At 37.6% G+C, this 21,556-nt stretch overlaps 1 protein-coding gene across 1 annotated transcript; it reads left to right on the plus strand.

The window, feature by feature from the left end:
- Positions 1 to 337: 337 nt before the first annotated feature.
- adad1 (adenosine deaminase domain containing 1 (testis-specific)) lies at positions 338 to 13,876 on the plus strand. Its single transcript, XM_042492957.1, has 13 exons — positions 338 to 423; positions 1,637 to 1,825; positions 2,372 to 2,512; positions 3,394 to 3,564; positions 4,933 to 5,004; positions 5,571 to 5,696; positions 7,178 to 7,301; positions 9,121 to 9,291; positions 9,569 to 9,644; positions 9,811 to 9,967; positions 11,860 to 12,094; positions 13,278 to 13,410; positions 13,714 to 13,876. Exons 1-13 carry the CDS (start codon positions 390 to 392, stop codon positions 13,825 to 13,827), a joined length of 1,743 nt encoding a protein of 580 aa, XP_042348891.1. The 5' UTR covers positions 338 to 389; the 3' UTR covers positions 13,828 to 13,876.
- The last annotated feature ends 7,680 nt before the right edge of the window (positions 13,877 to 21,556 follow it).

The raw sequence follows: 21,556 nt of genomic DNA on the forward strand, positions 1-21,556 counted from the left end.
GTACAACTATCATTCATAGACATGGACTACAGCAGGACTATCTGTATAAGTGAGAAGTGTATATGGTGTAAATATTTTTAATTTAATTTAATTTTTATTTTAGCTAATTTGTATTTTAGTTATTTTAAAAAAAAATATTTCACTCTAACTTTTTTTTTTTTTAGCATTTGCAACGTGTCAGTTTGTGGGATGAATAAAGTCTTATCTTATCTTATCTTATCTTATCTTATCTTATCTTATCTTATCTTATCGTCCGTTTCCCAACAGTGTGCTTCATCGTGTTTCATAAACGATCTCTGCACGTCGTCAGACGTCAACAGTCAAGCACACGTGCGTTGACGTCGGGCACGCCACGTTCACGTTCTCCCGTCAGCGTCCCGATCAGACCCATGCGTTGTTACCTCCATGAGCTCCTTGTAAGCGGTAAGAGGCGGCTTCGAAACTGTTTGAAATATCAAAACATTTCAGATAAAAACATAACATTAACCCGTTTGTTTTTGAATTTAAAGCTTAAAAAACTTTAGCAACAATTTTGGGTTCGGTGTGTTTCGTAATCCCATGTTTAGCATAGTTTACTGCTGCATGGGTAGGAAGTCTGCTTGTAAAGTTTTTATTTTGCCTCCGAAAATAGGTGAGTTTTCCGAAAAAAAACCCAACCCCAACCGTGAAACTTTACCTCATGACTGTACTTTATAACCGCAACTAAAGTTAAATGAACTATACGTTGACTTTAAGGTACACTGACTTAGTATTCTTTGTTATGTAGGCTAACTTTGTTGTTAAGGTAATGCTAACGTTAGCTAACTATAGCAGCCAATGCTAGGAAACTATGGGTAACCCTAAAGGACTGTTTGGCACAATTTACATGCTTTTCATTCTTCATTTTTATTTATGTTTGGCTGTGTTCATGCATATGACATGCATTTTGGCTAAACTGTGTGTTTTTTGTGTTACTATTTTGCATGTAGTATATTGAAAATAATTAATTTGTTTGTGTTTATTTATTTTTTTCCCATCTAAAACATAGTAGCATTATGACGAAACCTGGCATTTGAAGGATATAAAATTAAGGGATATTTGATATTCATCATTAAGACAGATATTTGATATTAAAAAATATAAAATATAATATTGATGTCTAATTTTTTTTAAGCTTGATTTTGCAAAGCACACTTTGTATGCAGAAGGATAGGAGCTTGTGATATATTAAAGTGAACCCTAAGGGTTAACTTTGCCAACCTGCTTTAATTGATGAAAAATACTTCAGGTAAACACAAACATACATGAAAGCACAGATGATTGACATTCTACAACAATCGTAATCAATAATGATAGTATAAATAATCATTACATATACATAAATCAGTAAAACATTTATAAAGGAAAAGAATGGACAAATTAAAGTTGCATAATTAAAGCGTAATCTTGTCTGCCTTGTCTTGATGATGCTGATATTTCATTTTAAAGCTGATATCCACAAATACAGATGAGGTGCTGATATTATTGTGCATCCCTACTTCAAACGTTACTTTGAGAACCGTAGCTAACATGTCTGTGTGTGTTTTGAAATTACTGTCATGTTTTTGTGAGGTGTGATTTCAGCTCATGCGGTATCGTTTGGTTTTCTGTTTTTCAGAAACCTTGAAAGCTTTCAGGATGTTTTCAGCTAGTGGGTCATTTCAAGGTTCCAGAGGGGCCTGTTTTTCAAAAATCCTCATGAAGAATTTGCCTGCAACATCACACAAATCACACGAACCTCTGTCTACCTTGAATCCTCCTAACAAGGATGCTTTTGACCAACAAGGGAAAAATACGTACAAACATGGTGAGTTTCAGAATGTGATTTCTTAGTATCCCACAAAACTCTATCTGCAACATCTGACAACAGTGATAATTCATTTCATAACAAATCCAGACAGTTTATTAAATGTGAAAATACCTGGGAGCCAGCTTCTTCTGATATCATATGGGTTATCAATAACATACAAATAAGACACAACTTTTTTATATGTGAGTGAAAAACTGTCTAACCATCCACTGCTTCAGAAAGCCCAGCCCACACTGTTAGCTAAAAGATGTAAAGCAACAGAATGCATGTTTTATTCATCATGTGAACTTTTTACTGGAAAGATTTTTTTCATATGTAACCTCTTTTAAATCACATTTTCACCGGTAACTGTAATTAATTACAATTTTTTTCTCAGTAACTGTGACTGATTTAGTTATTTTGAAATTCAACAACGGCGATTTTCAGGCTGCCTTCTCCCCTGCGAGGTCTGATTTATGTTGCAGGCCAGTTAATGTTACAGCCAAACTGACACATCTATGTAGGTGTAACATTTTCTACACTTTCCTTATTTTGCCAACTAAGGTTTTGGTGCCAAGCCGACATGTACACCAGATGTGCTGATTGACAAATACAGGAAAGGCGAGACGAACGCTGTGTCTTTGCTCCATCAGCTTGCCCAAGGTTTGCAGTTCCACCTGGAATTGAAGGAAACGGTAACCACAGGTAAGGCTCTTCAGCATACCTGTGTGCATTCAGGTTCACCTTAGAGAACACGACTGTTGTTATTGGTTCATGGAAGCCAGATTGATTTTACTTGGCAGATTATGCAAAAGATTGATATGTTGCCTGTGTTAAAATTCTAATCTTGTGACTGAGTTATCTTGTGTAATCTTGTGAAGTCTTGTGACACCTGATGTCTTCTGTCATAATGGAAGTCATTTCCTAATTCTGTACTCAGATGTAGTTGTTTTGGATAGGCAACAGACAATGATTTTCATCATTCATGAATTTGACAAATATCTCTTGTAATTAATTATTTTATGTCCAAAACACACAAAATAGTGAAAATCTCCTCGTTAATTGCTAAAGCACAGGGAGACATCTTTTTTTTCCCCAAACAACACAAAACCCTAAGATACTTCACCTACTATCATTTAAAGGCAACAATATGCAGCAGATCCTCCCAGTTGAGAAGGTTGAACAAGGCAATGTTTAACATATTAGCATAGCAGATTTTTTGATTGTGACACATTTTACACCAATGAAATATTTTAATATAGAAATTTTAGAAGAAAAATAACATGTATCACATAGTCCTTTGCTCAGAGAGATAATTTTATTTGTTAGTGGCCACAAGTGTCATTCCAGAATGTACAAGTCTTTCTGTTCAATTTGAGCTAATTCTTCATCTTTTGATTTGACTCATCATGGCGCCTTTTACTGCTTGAAGGCTCTAACCAGTGAAATCAGCCTACCTGCAGGATGAAACCTGCAGGCTCCGCTCGTCACACGGTCTCAAAAATCTGACTGCTTACTCGTGGCTGATTGTCAAAGATTCATCCACAGCCAGTCTCCAGTCAATTTCTTGACTCTTTTTTCCTCAGGCAACATACCAGGGCTTTGTTTTGCCTTTTGTGTGGTGATCGATGGGCGTCAGTACAAGACTGGCATGGGGATAACAAAGAAGCAGGCTCGGCTCCAAGCGGCAGAGCTCGCTCTGCGTGACCTGCTGCCCACCTTGGAAAGTTTGAAGTCTGTCGACCCGGAGACATCAGGTTAGGATCTACTGCAAGTACAGTGCAATTCTGCAGCACACTTTAATGGCTCTTACAGGGCATGGCTGTACAATTAGTGTTAAGGTTACAGTGCATGTCATATAAAGCAGTGAGCAAAAATGACACCTAAGTTGTCTAAAGGGAATACACTGTACCTTCTTTTCAGACTAAGAAAAATTCAGGAACATGGAGTAACATCATCCGTGCTACAAAGACATTGTTTTTAGTAGCCACAACACCGATGTGGTACCATGGGCGGGGAGATGTGATGTTGCGTGTTATGTTTGCGAGCACAGTGCTGGAGATAAAAAAAAAAGCAGCTGTTAGCAATTAGTGGCTAATTCAAAACCGCATAAATGTCCACAAACTGGGAAAACAATGAGATTGGGGAACTTCTTACCCTCCGATATGACGAAGAGATCAGCCGCCATATAACATAAGGTGAATGATTGTTATTGACACCTTAATGCCATTGTTATTGTTTAGAAAGCACTGCTGAGGCTTATGTTTGATGTCACACTAGAGGCTGACGCTGTTGTGTTACATGTCACAGCCGTCATGCCTCTTTTGATTCTGCAAAGCAGTGTATAATCACATGTGAGCGGAGTGATGCAGCTGTCATTTGCTTTTGTGTAAAACTGTGAAGGAAACATAAGAGGGGACCTCGTAGTGGCCCTGTGGCGCGATCTCTGTGTGAAAAGGTCTAGTGAAATCATGAAAGAAAGGAATTAGATGAGAAGTAAATGAGAGAATTTTAGGAAACAATACTAATTTATGTAACCTTTACAGGGTTCCCACGGTCACGAAAAACCTGGAAAAGTCATAAAATTCCACAATCACATTTTCCAACTCTGGAAAAGTAATGCTTTGTAAAAGTAATGGGATTTTCTTGCATATATTAAAAATGTAACAATAATCTTCTGTGGATGACTTTCTATATCATGTAACATAACGGCAAATACATTTTCTGTAGCTCATGTCGCATAATATGCTATTGAGAATAAAAGTCACCCGGTATTGTAGTATTTAAAAGTTTTTATCATGAAGCAGCAAACAAAGGGAAGTTTTTGCAGACAAAGCTCAGGTAAAATATCTGTGCTGAAAGATATCCGATCACTGTCTAATCAGGCAGGTCACATTGAAGTCTCAAGTGTGGACAAATATGTGGATACAGCTGAGTTTCAATCTGGCAGTCCAATCACAAAAGTCACATTGAAAACATAAGTGTAACCAGGGGCTACAGAGAGGCATTCAAAACAGATTCATGCATTATAAACATACAGGTGCAATTTAAGTACCCGTAAAGTGTAGTATCTTATTAGGTAGCTCTCATCTTCATTCGTTTATACGCCTTTTTTTTTTCTCTAGATGTTCCTCCACCACTGCCAGTAAAAGAGGAGCCCTCTGTGTCTGACATACAACCTCATAGGGCCATTCATGGTAATTCTGGATTTCTACTGTCTGACTCTCACTCTCTTGAATTTTGCTATTTGTGACATGGCAAGTATTAGTACAATGCCACATTTTTTGTTGAATTCACTCAGTACTCAGTCTCTCTACAGTGAAAAACTGAAGTTCAAGTGCTGACATTTAGGTTTAATTTGAAGGGTTGACACCCATATTTGATGAAAAGTGTAGGAATTGTAACCTATTTGCGTTAAGGTGACGGACTTGTGCAGTAAAGAGAATTACACAGTTTGTCCTCAAAAACTTCTTTGTCTGGTTTTATATCTTGAATGAATGTGTTGGATTTAAGTGGAAGTCAACACTTCTTAGGTCATAGTTTTTTAATATCAAATTATATGTCCCAAGGTGTAGCCAAATGTTGAAATAGTTGAAATCTGTACTGTATGAAGCCAAAAGGGCTGTGCAGGGAATACATTACAAACACATGCTACTGTAAAACATATAAACATATCTCCCTCAATACATTTCTTGTTGAGGGGGGAATCAGTTAATGCCCAGTTGATTTTTTTTCCCCTTCATTATCTATGTTGTTTTTTTAGACGAGACAAGTTCTGTCAACCTCCAGATCCCACAAGCTGTCAGGGATCAGCTCACCAAACTGATGAACAGCCACCCGCAGTTCTCTGCCTGTGCGAGCACCACAGCAGCATTCGTCATTCAGACTTGTAAGTAAGCTCTCACAAAATCTTGGTACAACTTGGAGGTTCATCTACTAGAGATGATAACGATTGTTTAATCTGATGATGTGCAGACTGCAAAAAAACCCACATTGGACTTGCTTTTTAAAGGTAGCATTTATTGAAGCGTTTGTGCTGTTCCTGGTAATTTGTCAAATGCATTGCTCATACAAGGATCATCTTGTTACAATGCAACGTTCTTTTGGGAAGACTTGGGTTCTGGCTTTCGTGGGGATGCCACTTGAAGCATTCGACCCACCCAAACACCACTATAGACCAGGTACACCCTGAAGACGTCAGTGACATTTCCCGATGGCAGTGGGGCTGGGCAATATGGCTTTGAAATAATATCACAATATTTTTAGGCTGTATTGCGATACACAATATTTATCTTGTTATGTTGAAATCTTCTCTAAACTACTGCAAACTACTAAAATACAACATTTTGAAATGAATGATTTTTTTCAATTAAATTGAGTTTGTGGTTTAGGCCAATTTTCTAAAATGCAAGTCTAGTTCTTTAATAGTCACAGTAGGCTGCGCCCTCTCACCGCACTTCCCTCCCAGAGATACACACACACACAACAACAAGACAGCAAGCGTTAATGACAGTGAAGAGTACGTTCCCAAAAAAGGCACAGTCTCGTCAGTCGTTTCGAACTGGTTCAGTTTAGTGGCGTCCGATCTCGACCAAATCACAGTCTGCTGCAGGGTTTGTTTAAAAGCTGTTGCAACGAAAGGCAGCAGCACAACCATTTATTTCACCATCTCAAACAGAAGCATGCAGGCAAGTGGGAGAAATGTGTCTCACAAATGTGTCCCGTATGACAGGAAAACGACCAGCTGCTGAGCTGTTACTGATGCAGTCACGCTGCATATCGCTTAAGAAATGATATAAATGAATTCATGTAAATATGTTTTGTGAAATTACTGCAGCCTTCAGTGCAAATGTAAAAACTGCTCTCTCTCTCTTGAAACTACTTAGCGCACTTTTGAAGAAAAGTTTGCAGCTTGAACTTTAACCCCTATAGGGAAATTCAGTTTACTGTAGCAGAAGATTTAACAAATTTTTTATGGACGCAGCTCTGCTTCCCACAAATGCATGTTCCTTACAAATGTGGCACCATTTCAAAAGGGAAATAAACAGGCTTTCTAACAGTATAAGATTTATTGCAAAGAAGCATCATTACAACAAAGAAATAATCTACCAAACACAAATTTAATTACTTTTTGTGCGTAGTTTATATACTATATATATAATACTACATACTGTATAATATTGAACAGACAGTGGTTTATTTCTAGCTTCACTAGGGCTGCTCAGAAAGTTTCATACCTCTGCTTTACAGTGCAGAAGGAAAGCAGCTATGCATATAGATAAACTTCAGGTTACAGTCTTTTAAACAGTCAAGTGGTGACTAGCTCAGTATGTTATTTTTACTTCTGTAAAAACACCTTTTTCTCTCCAGCCAGTGGATGTGAGGTGGTCGCTCTAGGGACTGGGAACTTCAATACCAAAGAGAATACCTCATCAAGTGGAAGGATTGTGCATGATTCACATGCAGTGGTAACTGCACGGAGATCGCTTATGAGGTTGGTTACAAACATGACCGTGTGTGTTCCATGTAATGGAAAGTTGCTTAATAATTTTAATTACAGATTAAAAATCATTTTTTTAAATATTTATTTAGAAGGTTTTTCAGTTTGCCTAAACCAGGCAACTGGTAACTAACTGGGAATGTTGGCAGGCTGTATGCAGCTATAGGAGAAGTAGGCCGACTCAAACGTTTTTAATTCCTGAGTAAAATGATTAATAGCACAGAAGTTTCACAGAAGATTCACTGAAGTTGAAATCAGAGTCCTGCAGTCAAGAAAGGCTGGCCTATTATCAGCACAATATGCCTAAATTTACCTGAGGTTTGTTTAAAATGGAGCTTTTTTAATATAATTCTGGAAAGTGTAATAAATAATAATAAATCATATGTTTATTACACTTAACAAACCATGGTCAAATGAAACGGTGTCAGTGAACTATGAACTATAATAAACAAACCACAAAAAAGCAAAAGCAAAATTATTCATTAATCGTAGTCAAGGTAAAAATGTTAAATTAATCGTGATTCTGAGGTTCGTACTTTTGCTGGGAGGAAATTTTAGCAACTAGACCCCTTTGAATTTTAGTTGAATACCCCTGGCCTAAATCATCTTGCACATAATATAAACTACTGTGTTTCATGAACCCTTGAGGGGGTTAAACATCAAGATTAAACAGGATTTTACACACCTTCAGATATTGAGAACTTTGTAAAATGTCCCACAGATGACGTGTTTAAATTTGAATGACTGCTTCCTGCTAGTGAGGCAGGTAAGTGTACATAGACACATGCAGACCACAGCAGTCTATAAATGTCTCTGAGAGTGACTCTGAATGTGAGTGCATTTCCTGTTAAGCAGATCCCTGATGCTCTGAGATCACATTTATGTTACAATTAGCCAACAAAAGCCAGTTGGTTGCTTCTGTATTTCTTGTTGAGATTCTTGATGTCTTCAGAGACCTGCAAACCTTACATTATTCTAACATGGCCTTGTCTGGTAGAGGAAGAGGTGATGGAAAAAAATATTAAAGTGGTGATTGCTGTTATTGTGTCAAGTAAGTTTTGGTCATCTGCAGTGTTGCTCTGTATATACACACAACAAAACAACTGAATGCAGACAGTTTTAAAACATAGTCTCAAACATGACCGATATAATTCACACAAAATATGTCAGAATTTAACAAAACAGGTCCCATTACTGATTCATGTGTCTTCCCTCTGAAATAAAGCATGCTTTTATTTAGTGCTAGTGTCATGTCACAGGTGTGTGTTTAAAGGGAAAGTATTGGTTCAAATATGATTTGATTTAGCACAGTGATTTTTAGGGATGAAATCAACCAAAGAAAATCTTGGTTGACTGAAATTCTTCCAACTCTGGTGAATAGGGGAAGCGTTACAGGTCCACCAAAGCGTTTTTTTCCCCCTGTCATAGAGCTTGACATGAACACTTGGCCAGGTCCAGTAAAATTTTATTTATTAATTCATTTAACCTCTTTGTTAAAGAGGTGTTCCCATTGAGATTAAGAATCTCTTTTTCAAAGGTGACTGTGCCAAGACAGTCAGCAGTGAGTACACAAAGTTTCAGATCGAAACACAAAGGGAGACAGATGGCAATTCACAAGCACTCCAGTTTGCATTAAAAGAGAACTATCTATTAGTCAAAAGAAAACATACTGGGAGTCAGTTGTACAACCAGGCAAGCTAAAAACAGAAGCATCCCATAGAATATGCTTCAAAGTCTTTTATTTTAGATTTAATTATATTTTATATTTTAGATGTTGCATCATAATGAGCCTTTTCTTTTGCTGTGCTGTCAGGTTTCTGTACCGGCACTTGCTGCTGTTCTATAGCAAACAGGCCAATCTGAAGGACAAGTCGATCTTCCAGCACAACAGCAGCAGCGGCCTCCTCAGCCTGAAGAGCGGCATCACTCTGCACCTCTATGTGAACCAGCTGCCCAAGGGTGCTGCTCAGATCCCCTCCACATTGTGAGTTTTTATTCATCCTTTAGCGGTTCTGACTGCTGTTTTGTCATGAGGCATCACAGGTCAAGTGGCGTGATAGTTTTAAGGATGCAAGAAAGAGAAAGGTCACAACGACAAACACCGGGAGTTGTTGTGTACTGTTATGCGACTGTGTTTGTTGACAGTTAGGTCTTTATAATAGTGACAAAAAATGGCAATTCATGGTAAAATAGCATAAATAGTGTTTCTTTAAATGCAGTGATTTCAAATGCTTTTCTTCAGCTCTGTGCTCTATTCTCAGACGCCTGAACCCACTCTCTATTTTGGCATGGCAAGTCAACAATGAGATCAGCCTGCACCTGTCAGTGGAAGGCAAGGTGTTGTACTGTTACGTTGTCTCATCTAGCTGATGTTGCTTTTATGATATATGCAAAGTAAAGCTGCATGTTTTTTAAAAGCATCATGGAGTCACAATATAAATCGCACTGCAACTATTACCTGCACTGTCACTGCATAACTACATTTTTGTTTGTTTTTTTAAAGGTGTTCTCAGTGTCCTCGTCAGCCTTTGATCACTCGGCCTCCAAGGTGGTCAGCATGTCTGCTACTGACAAGCTGACTCAGTGGCAGGTGCTTGGATACCAGGGGGCCTTGCTCAGCCACTTCATCAAGCCTGTCTATGTCCAAAGCATCCTCATAGGCAAGTCAGCAAGTTGAGTCTTGCTCCTTACACAAGGATTCTCAGGGTTTTTTCTATAAAGTACATTTAAAAGCAGCCACCCAAATCCATTACTGTAAGCTGTGTGGACACTATACGGGTGGTATAGCCACCTACAGCCAGAAGAACTTGTGGTCAGTTCTGCATAGGTCTGATTTTCAACACCCACTACCAACCTGGCACAGGAACACACAATACTGGGCCTTACCTGTCACCCCTATATATGAAATTTTTTTTCCGCAACCGGACCTGACCCATAGAGCTGAGATCTGCGGCATGACCCTGAACAGCAAATCATATAATAACCATGCACTGTTCAAATAGTTAATATAGGCAGCATGTTTAAAATGATCAAAGATCATTTTGAAACTTGATAGGATATGTTTCATATACACAGTAGGAGAAGTCGAGATGAAAAAGGAAATTGTTTTGTCTTTGCAGGTCTCAGCTCAGTACCTGCTTTCAGCTTGGGCAAGGGTCAGATCTTAATGTCAAAACACAAAGAGTTTTAATTCATTAAAAATAAAAGGGCTGCTCTAGTACTTTAGAAAAGATCTTAATAAAAAAAGAATCTACTTGGCATAACAAATAGGGTAGTGTGCAGAAATGATACTTTGTAGCATTTGTTTTTTGACCATCTAGTGCTTAGTATAGATTGATGGGACCTCTTGCAGTGGCAAAGCATCTGCTGTATGTTAGAAATACTTTCCGATTTAAAAAAAAAAAAAAAAAAAAAAATGCAGGACTGTGAAAGAAGCATAACACCAATGTTGCCATACAAGCACTTGAAAGTTGCTAACATGGAGACAAGCTCACAGAACAGCCCCACATTTTTTTAAGGAAACAGTCAAACTAAATATAGTCCCTTTGGTAACACTGCACCAAGTCTGTTTATTCAGACTGCTGATGTTTGTAGCCATTTGATCTTTAGTTGCTCACTCGTGCACTAATGACTCAACTAGCAAACAAATTCCCCAACTTTAAAATCCTCTGTTTGACAAAAGATAATTAGAACAGGTGTGAAAATGTCCTACTCAAGTTTTCAAGTCAGTTTTAACAGAAGAAAACAGAGTTGGGTATGATTTTCCATGTGACCCCTTCTCCATAATCATAATAGCTATACGACCCACATTTGCCCTACATCTGTAAGAGATGGAAACTCGGAGACAAGTAGTATTGGATATGTGTAAAAGTTTAAATATACTGGTGAGGATTAAGAATTCTGATACCAAAGTGCAGCTACATGGTTGATGAATAAAATTGTTACTATCGTCAAGGTTACATTATTAGGCCAGAGGCAAAATTAAATTACAAACCGACTGCTGGAGCACAGTTTTACTTTAAAGTTTAACATGTACTGTTTGACATATACAGCACAGGTACCTGTCATTCTTTGAAACATTGAAACCCAACATGTCATTTCCTGATTTATTGCGCTAACATCCCCTTGACCTTCAGAGAACCTTTTTTTTTAAAAATGTCACAATCATCAAGTACAGACAAAAAAAAGAGTACCTGTCTTTTTTTAACAGTTTTTCTACCTGCTCTAAAGCTGACATTCCACAAATAAAACATGAGATTTGTCAGAAGCAATACCAAGAGATTCAGTATCCCATATTATAATCATAGATACAGTATATAGATACTTTATTGATCCTTACAGAAATTACTTCATACGGCAGCCAGATTAACAAAGAAAAAGACAGGAAACATCTAAACATAGAACCCACACATCTACATGTCACATGTTAGAGCAATAAAAACTATATGTAATCTATAAAGATAAAAAAAATACCAAGACTGTGAGTATGTGAGTGTAAATTGCACATAGATATCTGCTGAAACATTTATTTTTAAAATCTTTAATCTTCTAGGTGACCTTGGCTGCAGTGACATCCGTGGCATGAAAATGTCTGTGAGCCAGCGTGTGGAGGGGATCACCTCCCAGCTGCCCATGTTCTACTGCATGATGAGGCCCCACATCAGCCTGGTGCCCTCAGTGGCTGCTGACAGCACCAACAAATGCCAGATGACTTACGGTATCAACTGGAGCGAAGGAGACAGCTCGCTGGAGGTTGTGGATGGTCTGGAGGGCAAAACCACAGAGGAGTAAGCATGACTGTGTAGTTGGCTATAGGGTGTCTAATGTAATCACCCACTTTTGCATGAAGCTGTTCTGTCAGTCATATCTGCCGTGACCTAGTTTATGTTTGATGGTGTTTTTTTCGTTTTCTTAAACTGTTATCAGATTGGATTTGATTACAATTTTTTAAAATTCAAAAATTATCTTAGAGCTTACTGGCAGTATTTTGTATTTGTATTTGTATTTATTTATTTAGCAGGACAGTGTGCAGAGACTTTGAATATTCTCGTAGAATATAAAGATGGCTGCACCAGATTTAGCGTAGTGCTAATTTCCATCTGTAGTCCTCACATAAAAGACAGACAACATAGTACAAATCTAAAAATTATTACAATAGATAAATATACAGAGTAAAAAATAAATAACATGTACAAGTATAAAATAATACGTCAGACCTCCAAAATGCATACAACCCTGATATCAGAGACATCAGTGCAGACATGTCTGATTGCTCAGTATCCAGTCCTTGACTGCGCATGAGAAGCTGTGATGTTTTGTAATGTTTTTAAAATTGTCCAGAAGTCTATTCCATTCCTTCGTGGCTTTGTTGGAGAAGGCCGATTGGGAGAAGGTAGACCTTCTTCTTGGGACATTGCAGTCACCTCTGGATGCAGACCTTAATGTTCTACTTAGTAGGTCAGAGCGGGGCTGGACAAAAGTACTGAACAGAGTTCAGTCTAAGCATAATCAATGAGAAATAATAAATGATAAACTGAGGATACGTGGATAACATTCATTCTGAGGTTGAAACAATGCAGCCTTTAATTGGCAGGATACTAACTGTGAGAAGTTCAGCTGTCACGCCTGGGCCACATTGCCTGTGTGAGCAGCATGTGTGCTTTGTGGTAGGTTGAATTTTTGAAAAAAACAAAAAACAAAAAAAAAAACGTAGCCAAAAAGAACCAGCTTACTGAGATGTGGTGGAGTGGTCTTTTTGAGTTGCCAGAGGCACTCTTGTATCTGAGAGAGAAAAAAAAAGGAGGAAAGAGTCGAAAAGTAGGAAAAAACACTGACACATTTCAGCACAGTGGCCCTCGTCAAGTTCCTTTGTCCAACAGCTTTGTAGGGATTTACTTAATTGCAATTTGCTGCTGATATCAAGCTTTGTCTGTGATTACATCAAAACTGCTTCTTCTTCTATTGTCTTAGATCTCCCTTTAAGAGTGGCTCTGCTCTTGCAAGCCGTCTGTGCAAAGCAGCGATGCTGCACCGCTTCAAGTTGGTGGCCAAAGAGGCCCAGAGGCAGGACCTGCTGACCACGAGCTCCTACAGAGAAGCCAAGGTAAGTAACCCCAAAGTAACACTTGTATCGCAGCACTTACACAGGTTGCAACACTGGTCCACTGACATTTACTTTATGTGTAACCAAAAGCAGACCCTATATTATCTAAATTAATCAACACACTTATCTTACATATTGTATAACTTCCAGTGTTCAGTTTGACACGTGAGGAGTTAATGTGTCTGCCTTAGGCATACAGCTCACTCCTAACATCACTTCATTATTTCATATTTAAACTCAGTTTTGTGAAGACCGTGAATCGTTGTTACTCGTATTATTTCTATTGTTATTTTGTCACTGAAGAGGATGGCAAAGCCGTACCAGGAGGCCAAGAACGTGCTGAGGGCGTACCTGTTCCAGCAGGGCTTTGGTTCCTGGCTGGTCAAGCTTTCAGTTAGTGATAACTTCAGCATGTGAAAAAATAATACACTCTATCACTTGAAGCCATTGTGTTCATTAAAAAAAACCCCAAATACTAAGTTTAGTTTAAGAGAGTCACTTGTTTCTGTGGGCCTTTACCTTGTTGGTAATATGTTTCTGTTGTGAATTCTTAAGGGATAAAAGTCAATCACTGTTTATGTTTAAGAGATGTTTTGTGTTTGTGGGTTATGTCTGATTTTCAAAAGTACAATACAAATTCTATAGATTTGTATCATCTAGCAATTTTATTATTTTAAAGTATTATTACATGCTGTTGCGTGTATTGGTAATGATCATTACAATGAGTGATTATAACTTTGGCATACTACTTTTGAATGTTAGTTAAGTAAGCTATGGTTGTTACATAAAAGACCTGAGTTTGGTCTCACTAAAGTTACTGTTTGTGTTTTCTGCTCTTGAGGAAAAATAGCATTTTTGATCCATATTCAGCCATCTGACTTAACACCTGATACTGAACAGTATGTTATTGGCAAGCACAAGGATATAGATTAATAAAATAAATCAATCTAAGTGATGATACTGGTGTTCAGTACATTTTTGTTTTGTAGAGAAGCAAAAACCCCTAACACTTTAAAAGTTGAACTTGTTATATCCAAATATCCACCAAAAACTTAAGGAACTGTCAGCTGTGATAAAATATATTCACTTTAATTAATAAATTAGAGCCACCTTCATGCTATGTAATGTTAGCTAAACTAACTAGAGATAAATATATTAATGTTCGTTCCACTGCATTTATCTGACAGCTTTAGTGACAAATGACTTTGCAAAGTTAGATTAGCAATACAAAAAATAATCAATAAACAAATAAAGATATTATTACATCAATAAGGCTTTGTTGATCCCTAGGGGAATATTCACAAGCTACCCAGCAATATGTAAAGTAATTTATAAAATGTATATAAATGCCATAAGTTAAAATACACTTCACCTATACCAGCTGCTATAATAAAGTGATGACCATGTTAATGCACCAGTAATTATAATCCAATAATATAATAGATAACAAATAAATAAATAAAACTTATGTGTTTAGCAAAACAAGATTTTTTTTCTCATTGTATTCTAATCTCAAAACAGTTCAGAAGGCTTCATTTAATGCATTAAAATTACTAAAATCAGTATCTTATCACCTTATCACAGCCTCTGAGTCATCAGTTTTTATATGCTATCCCGTGATGCAGCAAACATTAAATGACCTGGTGTTGCCTCTGTAGAGTAAGTGGCTTGTGAATTTCACATCTTTTTGGGGGCATTCTGATGTGAAGTAGCCCATACCTATCCAGGGATTTCCACTTTAATAGTGCGGACTGCGTTATCCGAAGATCTGTCTGCCTGTCACCAGATTTAAACCCGTTGACCCCCATGTTGATGCAAACCGTTGATTTGCCTCACTCTGTTATTACATAAACGCACACAGGAAATGCTTTGGTTTCCTGTGTATGCGATGCAGTGGATCATTTACTCTTAAAGTGTTGAGTAGCCTTGTGAATGGAGTGGTGTGTTCACTTCCTACTGGTTTGGGTGACGGAGGGAATTACCAGTGCGTTCAGGGAACTTTGAGGATCAAGTCTTTCCGTTGTTGTATGTACAGCTCCAGGTTTTGTCTCCTTTTGTATGTTCTTGCTTTTCCATCATTTGCAGGGCAAAGTGTGATCTTTTGAAGTGTAATGCAGTGCATCAAACCCTTTTAGATGTTCACGTAGTTTGTGTGGCGATTTATTGCAATTACTGCTTAGTTTTATTGGAATATTTCTAACTTTTTATTGGTCAGGTTCTGCTCCAGATGTGCAGATCCCCAGAGCTGATGTCTGATGCATTTGTTTCCTGCTTTAAATAATGATGCAGGGGGAAAACCATAATGGCAGCACATGATACATGTTGTAATAAAAGGCTATCTTGTGTAAAGGCACTGTGTGTAAATTGCCCTCCTTCCTGCTGCCATCGTTGTTGTAAATAATTTTATCTTGTAAATGCCTTGGTAGTTTTTTAGTTGGCTGGCAAAGTCATGTTGACGAGCCATTGGCTGCCTATTAAATTAGAGGAAAGTCTCCGAAACATCCTCCCTTCCATTCGTCCATTTTTAAGACCTTAATGCCATGTTGAGTATTCTGTCTAATATCAGACAATATCGGTTGACTTTTTCTGTATGTGTGTGTTGCATCTGTTGTGTCTTGCAGAAGTTTTCATGTCGTCACTTAAAATGTAATGTGGAGATGTGCCCTTGTGGATATTGTTGTAAAATAATTAATATAAGTATTTTAATTATGTAGTGGGTTTTTACATTTGATTTAAGCTACACTGATGCAAATTCATACCTTGCAAGATAGATTTGAAGCCACTTTTTTTTCTTGGGCATCAGTCACTGAGGTGATACTAGTAGGTTTAGAGATAAACAGGATATGCAACTCTCTTGATGTGGTTACAAAGTGAAAACATTTGAGGCCTGAGCTTGTAGAAGCTCGAGCACCCATGCTGAGGTGCTGTGCAGAAGGATGTGTGGTTTTATATGAACTGCATTCTTGTAAATCGTGGCTTGATTAAGAAAAGCGGGGCCTTCAGGTTGGCTTTTTTTCTGTCATTGCGTCAGCGAAATCATGTTTTAAGCATTCAACTAAAATTCATCAGACTACCAATGGCTCTGAGAAAATCACACAACAGTGCATGAAATGGCCTCTTTAATTAAATGCAACCTTTTTTTTTATTTTGATGATGAAATTTTATACTTTTTCACAATTATAGCATAATTTCCAACAGGCCTAAACTTGAAAAAGACATGCACAAATGAATGATACTTTAAGTATGACAATATTACAACTAGTGTTTGTGAATTTGTAACTGAAGAGCAAGTAGCACCTTTTTGTTTAGTGGAGATAGCTGCAGATGAGAGTCTGCTGCTTCACAGTGGCTCATTGTTTGTTCTTTAGAGTAGGGGAGGGACTATGTTAATGATGGGTCCAGTGTGTCATTGAGCATGCTTTTAGGCCCTCCCAAAAATATCCTGGAAACAAATAAATGGTCTAACACCACAATGCGTGTTTTTGCACGTTTTCAGAAATAATTTTCTGACATTGCTAATGTTATAATTGTAGAACTTTTGAAAGTGATATTCTTTTACCGTCTTGCCTCATATACAGCTTAAGTTGCTCAACAGTCCAGGGTGTGTGTTGTCGTATAGGCAACAATGGCAAACAACATAGGCAAACAATGAAGTGCACCTACCTTTTGACAAAAATGGCAAAGCACTGTGGAACTGTACAGAAACTGTATTTTTTCCTAAGATGACTTGATGATGAAAGAATCATTATGACTTTTACTTTTCCATACTTATTGTAGACAGCTTCACTTGTCTATTTGCCCTTAACGTTAAGGAAATTCAGCCTCCCACAGACTGAGGCTGTAGACCTAATCCTCTCCCACATTAAATTCATAACTACTAATGTTTAAATGGAAAATCTGGCTTCTAGATAGCATTTGTAGTGTCTTATATATTTTATGGGTAGGTAAATCAACAACAATAACATCAACACTAAAGAGCTAAACTATCAGTTTTTTTGACAAAGATATTTATATCTGGAGGACGCTTTCCGCTGTTTGCTTGTTTTCCATAACTTGTTCATGTTCTTAATGGCAATACAAAAAAAATCTTCAAGTCAGCATTTTATTATGTTATACATTCAAGTTTCGCGCACCAACATTCAGCATAAAAAATAAATAATAAATATATAAATAGATACTCAAAGCTTTACAGGAGCTTACATGAAATACATTCTCATTGTTGGAAATCGATTGAGAACTTTTCAGTACATTTCACAGAAGATTTTTGTATAAATTATAGGAAAAATATATAATATATGAGTATTAATATGTAGTACAAAAACAGTGAGTATAAATAGTTACCCTCATCTTGCAATTACAATACTATAAATATAAAAAATTTAGAGCAGTGTTCAGAATCATAGCATCACAAAAAAACAGATATACCTGAGATCACACTCATTGACTATTGCTTGATTACATAAAATCACCAATGCAGCAAAGATATATTCTTTAAAAAGTCTGTCTGCTTTGGAATCAATGGTTGGTCATGTCATATTTGATGCAGTTTTGTTGTCCATACTTTGCATTTCATTATCCTCTCGTGGCAGTAATTTCCATCTGAAGAAAATTCAACGTTCCTTTCACAAACTCACTGAACTGAGTTGTCGGCCACAGCTCACACTCACATTCGGTTGAGTTTGTCGGTGCCTATAGAGAAGACAGTGAGTAAGTTTAGTCCATTTCAGTAAATTTCATGTTGTTGTCACATTTATGGTTTTTTATCACTAGCAACTGATATGGCAACACACTGCAGAAATACTTACATTGTCTTTTTGCGATCGTTGGTTGAGCTTACCCTCCAAGAAACGGAGAGTCATGTTTACGTATCCGTTGGGGTCGTCACATTCGTCCTTGACTGCTCCTTTAAATTCTTTCAGAATGCAGCCCAATGCTGTTTTTAAGCATTTTGTCTGTGTGTGTGAGAAAATGGTTTTAGCTTCCTTTCACTGCTCTCACTGAGGCAAACTTGTGGCAACACGTGGAGTTGTCAGCAAATAGAAGCTGTCACAGCTGTGTGAGGTATCAACACCTGCCAAGCCTGTTTCCTGTACTAGAGAACCTTTACATGTGGTTTATAAATGCTCATCTAAACCCTGACACTTGAGCGTCTTTGATGCTGGGGAGAACCCAACCCCCAACTTGTTTTGTTCTTGACTTAATATGAACAAATCCATAATAATCATCATGTTTGGTACAGTAAATATTCAGTATTTACGCATAAAGCTTCTGGAAATACATTATTGTAAAAAGACTGTAAATCTAACAGGTTAAAATATAAAATGAGCTCTTACCTTAACATCTTTTGGAGTATAAAATGTTGATTTTTCTGGCTGCATGGACAGAGGAAAACATTGCACAGTATTAGAAAGCGGCAGAAACATAGTGAGCCGATCAGTTGAAAATATTTGGCTTGAAATAACTTACACATTTGACATATTCCTGCAGATAGTCATAACCGAAGTCGCTAATGGGTTGTGATTCTGTTTGAAGCCACCCAGAGAGACAAACAATCCAAAAGGCAGTCCTAATAAAGTGCTCCATATTCAGCTTGAAGGCTTGTCAGTGTGATAAGCAAGTTGTCTCGTGGCGGTGTGGCACTGGTTTACTTAGCCCTTGTGCTGTATTGAATTTATATAGCTGTGGGGTGGAAAGGGTGGGCTGAATTAGTTGTATATCACCTAATGCATACAGCGTTGTTTTTCCTTTAGATGACTCTTGGAATTTTTTTTTCACAATGCTACTACAAAATGGTAAAATCCCTCAAGCAGCCTATTGTAGCACAGCATTTGACTTCAAGGTCTTGTGAAAGTAGGTTGGCCGTCCCTGGTTTGTGGTGTAGAGGGTTTTTCTTTTTTTCTCTGCTGGCTCTGCTGGGCTAAAGTTTGTCATGAGCTGACACTTTCTACTTTCTGTATACATTAAACCAAATGTAAAACAGCCATGATTCATAAGTAAATATGGAACATTTCACTAAAAAAAGAGGTTTGTCTAATAACAGCATTTAGGTGATCTTAAGTTTATCTGTTCAAATTTATTTTATTTTTGTTATTTTATTCAATAACTTTTTTATGAATCAGCTCTGCAACACAGACTTTTCAGAATATGAATTAAAGGAAGAAAGAGATGAGAGAAAGGTGGAAATAAAAGTATCTAGAGTATTCATTTTCTATTTTTTTGCTTTCGATAGCCCAACAATAATTAACTGCTAACTTACTGGCTTTTTTTTAAGAAAACACAAAATAATGTGAATTGTACGAGTCACTTTCCTTTCAGTTCTGCCATTCATTAACTTAAGATGCTTTGGCGCTGCATCTGAAGTGCTTTACTGGCACTAAAATGTTAATTTTTTATTGCAAATGTCTTGCCTTTTTTTTTTTTTTGTGTTCGCTTTGTTGACTGACCTAGCAGTGTTGATATGCAGAAGCATAATGCCCGTCCCCTGATCTCCTCTGGTGCTGTATCGTCTTTGAAGTGTTAGTGTTAGTGTTAGTGAAGTGTTTATTTTTACTTCGGCCTCACACAAGTATACAGGAGAATAAAAAGGGAGCGTTGCTGTGTCCGAATCTGATGACAGTTGGGTAAATCCTGCTGTTTATCTTGGCATCATGTTGGTGAAAATTTTGTTGCTATTCTTATGTAAACAAACACGCACGTCAACCAGAATGGCAACTGGAGTAACCAAAGTGTTGTATTTCAGTTATGAAACAAAGTTGCTGGTGGGCAAAAACACAAGCAGCGCAAACTATGTGCATGCCGAATTATTGTGTGTATCATTTATTGTAAAGGAGAAATAACTCCCTCACCATTCTGCCATAGTACCTTAACAGTGTGATATGTCAACCTCGAACGGGCTGCTAACGCCTCCCACTCTCTGCCTCATAACTGGCTTGCAGGGGCAGCAAGTGATCACGTTGCATTTTTCATGGCATTTTGCCAAGGCTAAAAACAAACCTTACCTAGTCTGTTGCAGGCCACATTTTGGTGGCTTAAAGGGACAGTTCATCTCAAAAATGAAAATTCAGTCATTATCTACTCACCCTCATGCCGATGGAAAGTCAGGTGAAGTTTTTTTGTCCACAAAAAACTGCTGGAGTTTCACTGGGGAAAAGGCCTTGCACTCATCTCCCAAACAATTACGGCAAAGATTGACCAGGATTCAAACGTTTAAACAATACAAAAAAAACAAAAAAACATTCTGTGGGTCCACAAAATCAGTTTTCCAATTTATTGTCTATGGAGCAGCTCCAGGCTTTATACTCTGCGCAGTAACATCAGCATTATTTGTCTTTTTGATGCTCAGCAGAGTTTGACGATTGCAAGAAACGCGTCACTCTTGATTCCATAAAAATAAGTGACTTTAATGGTGTAAAAGGAATTGTTCAGATTTTTGGGGATTGTGTAGGTTATTTATTTATAGTCAGTGTGTTACTTACAATAGATGTCAGTCGGCGCGCCCCCAGTTTGGAGGAGCAGGCTGGAGTCCGACATGGAAGCTAAGCAATGTAATGCTGTGGACGGGGGTCAGCAACAAAATGTATATTAGCCATTTTTCAAAAAAAGTGCCCACCTAAAAAACTTAATTTCAGTTTAAGTGGTTGCTACATTGAAAGTGTTTTCACTGCTGTACCTTTCCGTCAGACAGCCTCTTCCGACAGTGAAGCCATTTACGGCTGCAGTTCTCCATCTCCACCGGACTCCATTGACAAAAACAATCATTTTAGCTAAGTGAACACGGTGAACACGGGAGCTGCTGGTCTAACGCGACTTTGATCAGATAGTCAGTTTGTGTTATTGTGTGACTTTGGGGAATTTGAACGTACCCTTTTAGGCACCAGAGTCACAAAATAACACTGAAAAGGAACTGTTTAAGGCGGTAGTAGACCAGCAGCTCCTGTGTTCAGTGTTGTTTAATCATTTTTTTTCTCAATGGAGTGTGGCTTTGGGGAGAGTGATATAACAGCCTAATTTTAAAACTGGAAATCATTCTCTGACAAAACAGTAAAGCAGTGAAAATGTTCTAAATATAACATACTTAAAGTGGTATAAATCTGTTTATGTGTAATTTTTTTAAGTTAAAATATGTTTTGCTGCTGACTCCTTCAAA

Source organism: Plectropomus leopardus, chromosome 9 (assembly GCF_008729295.1).
Source record: "Plectropomus leopardus isolate mb chromosome 9, YSFRI_Pleo_2.0, whole genome shotgun sequence".
NCBI lineage: Eukaryota > Metazoa > Chordata > Actinopteri > Perciformes > Serranidae > Plectropomus > Plectropomus leopardus.

Excerpts from the sequence above, each read along its gene's own strand:
- adad1 (XM_042492957.1), top strand. The coding sequence starts at position 390 with ATGCGTTGTTACCTCCATGAGCTCCTTGTAAGCG. Across the intron at positions 1,826-2,371 it reads GAAAAATACGTACAAACATG|GTTTTGGTGCCAAGCCGACA; the intron begins GTGAGTTTCAGA and ends TTGCCAACTAAG. Across the intron at positions 12,095-13,277 it reads GAGGGCAAAACCACAGAGGA|ATCTCCCTTTAAGAGTGGCT; the intron begins GTAAGCATGACT and ends CTATTGTCTTAG.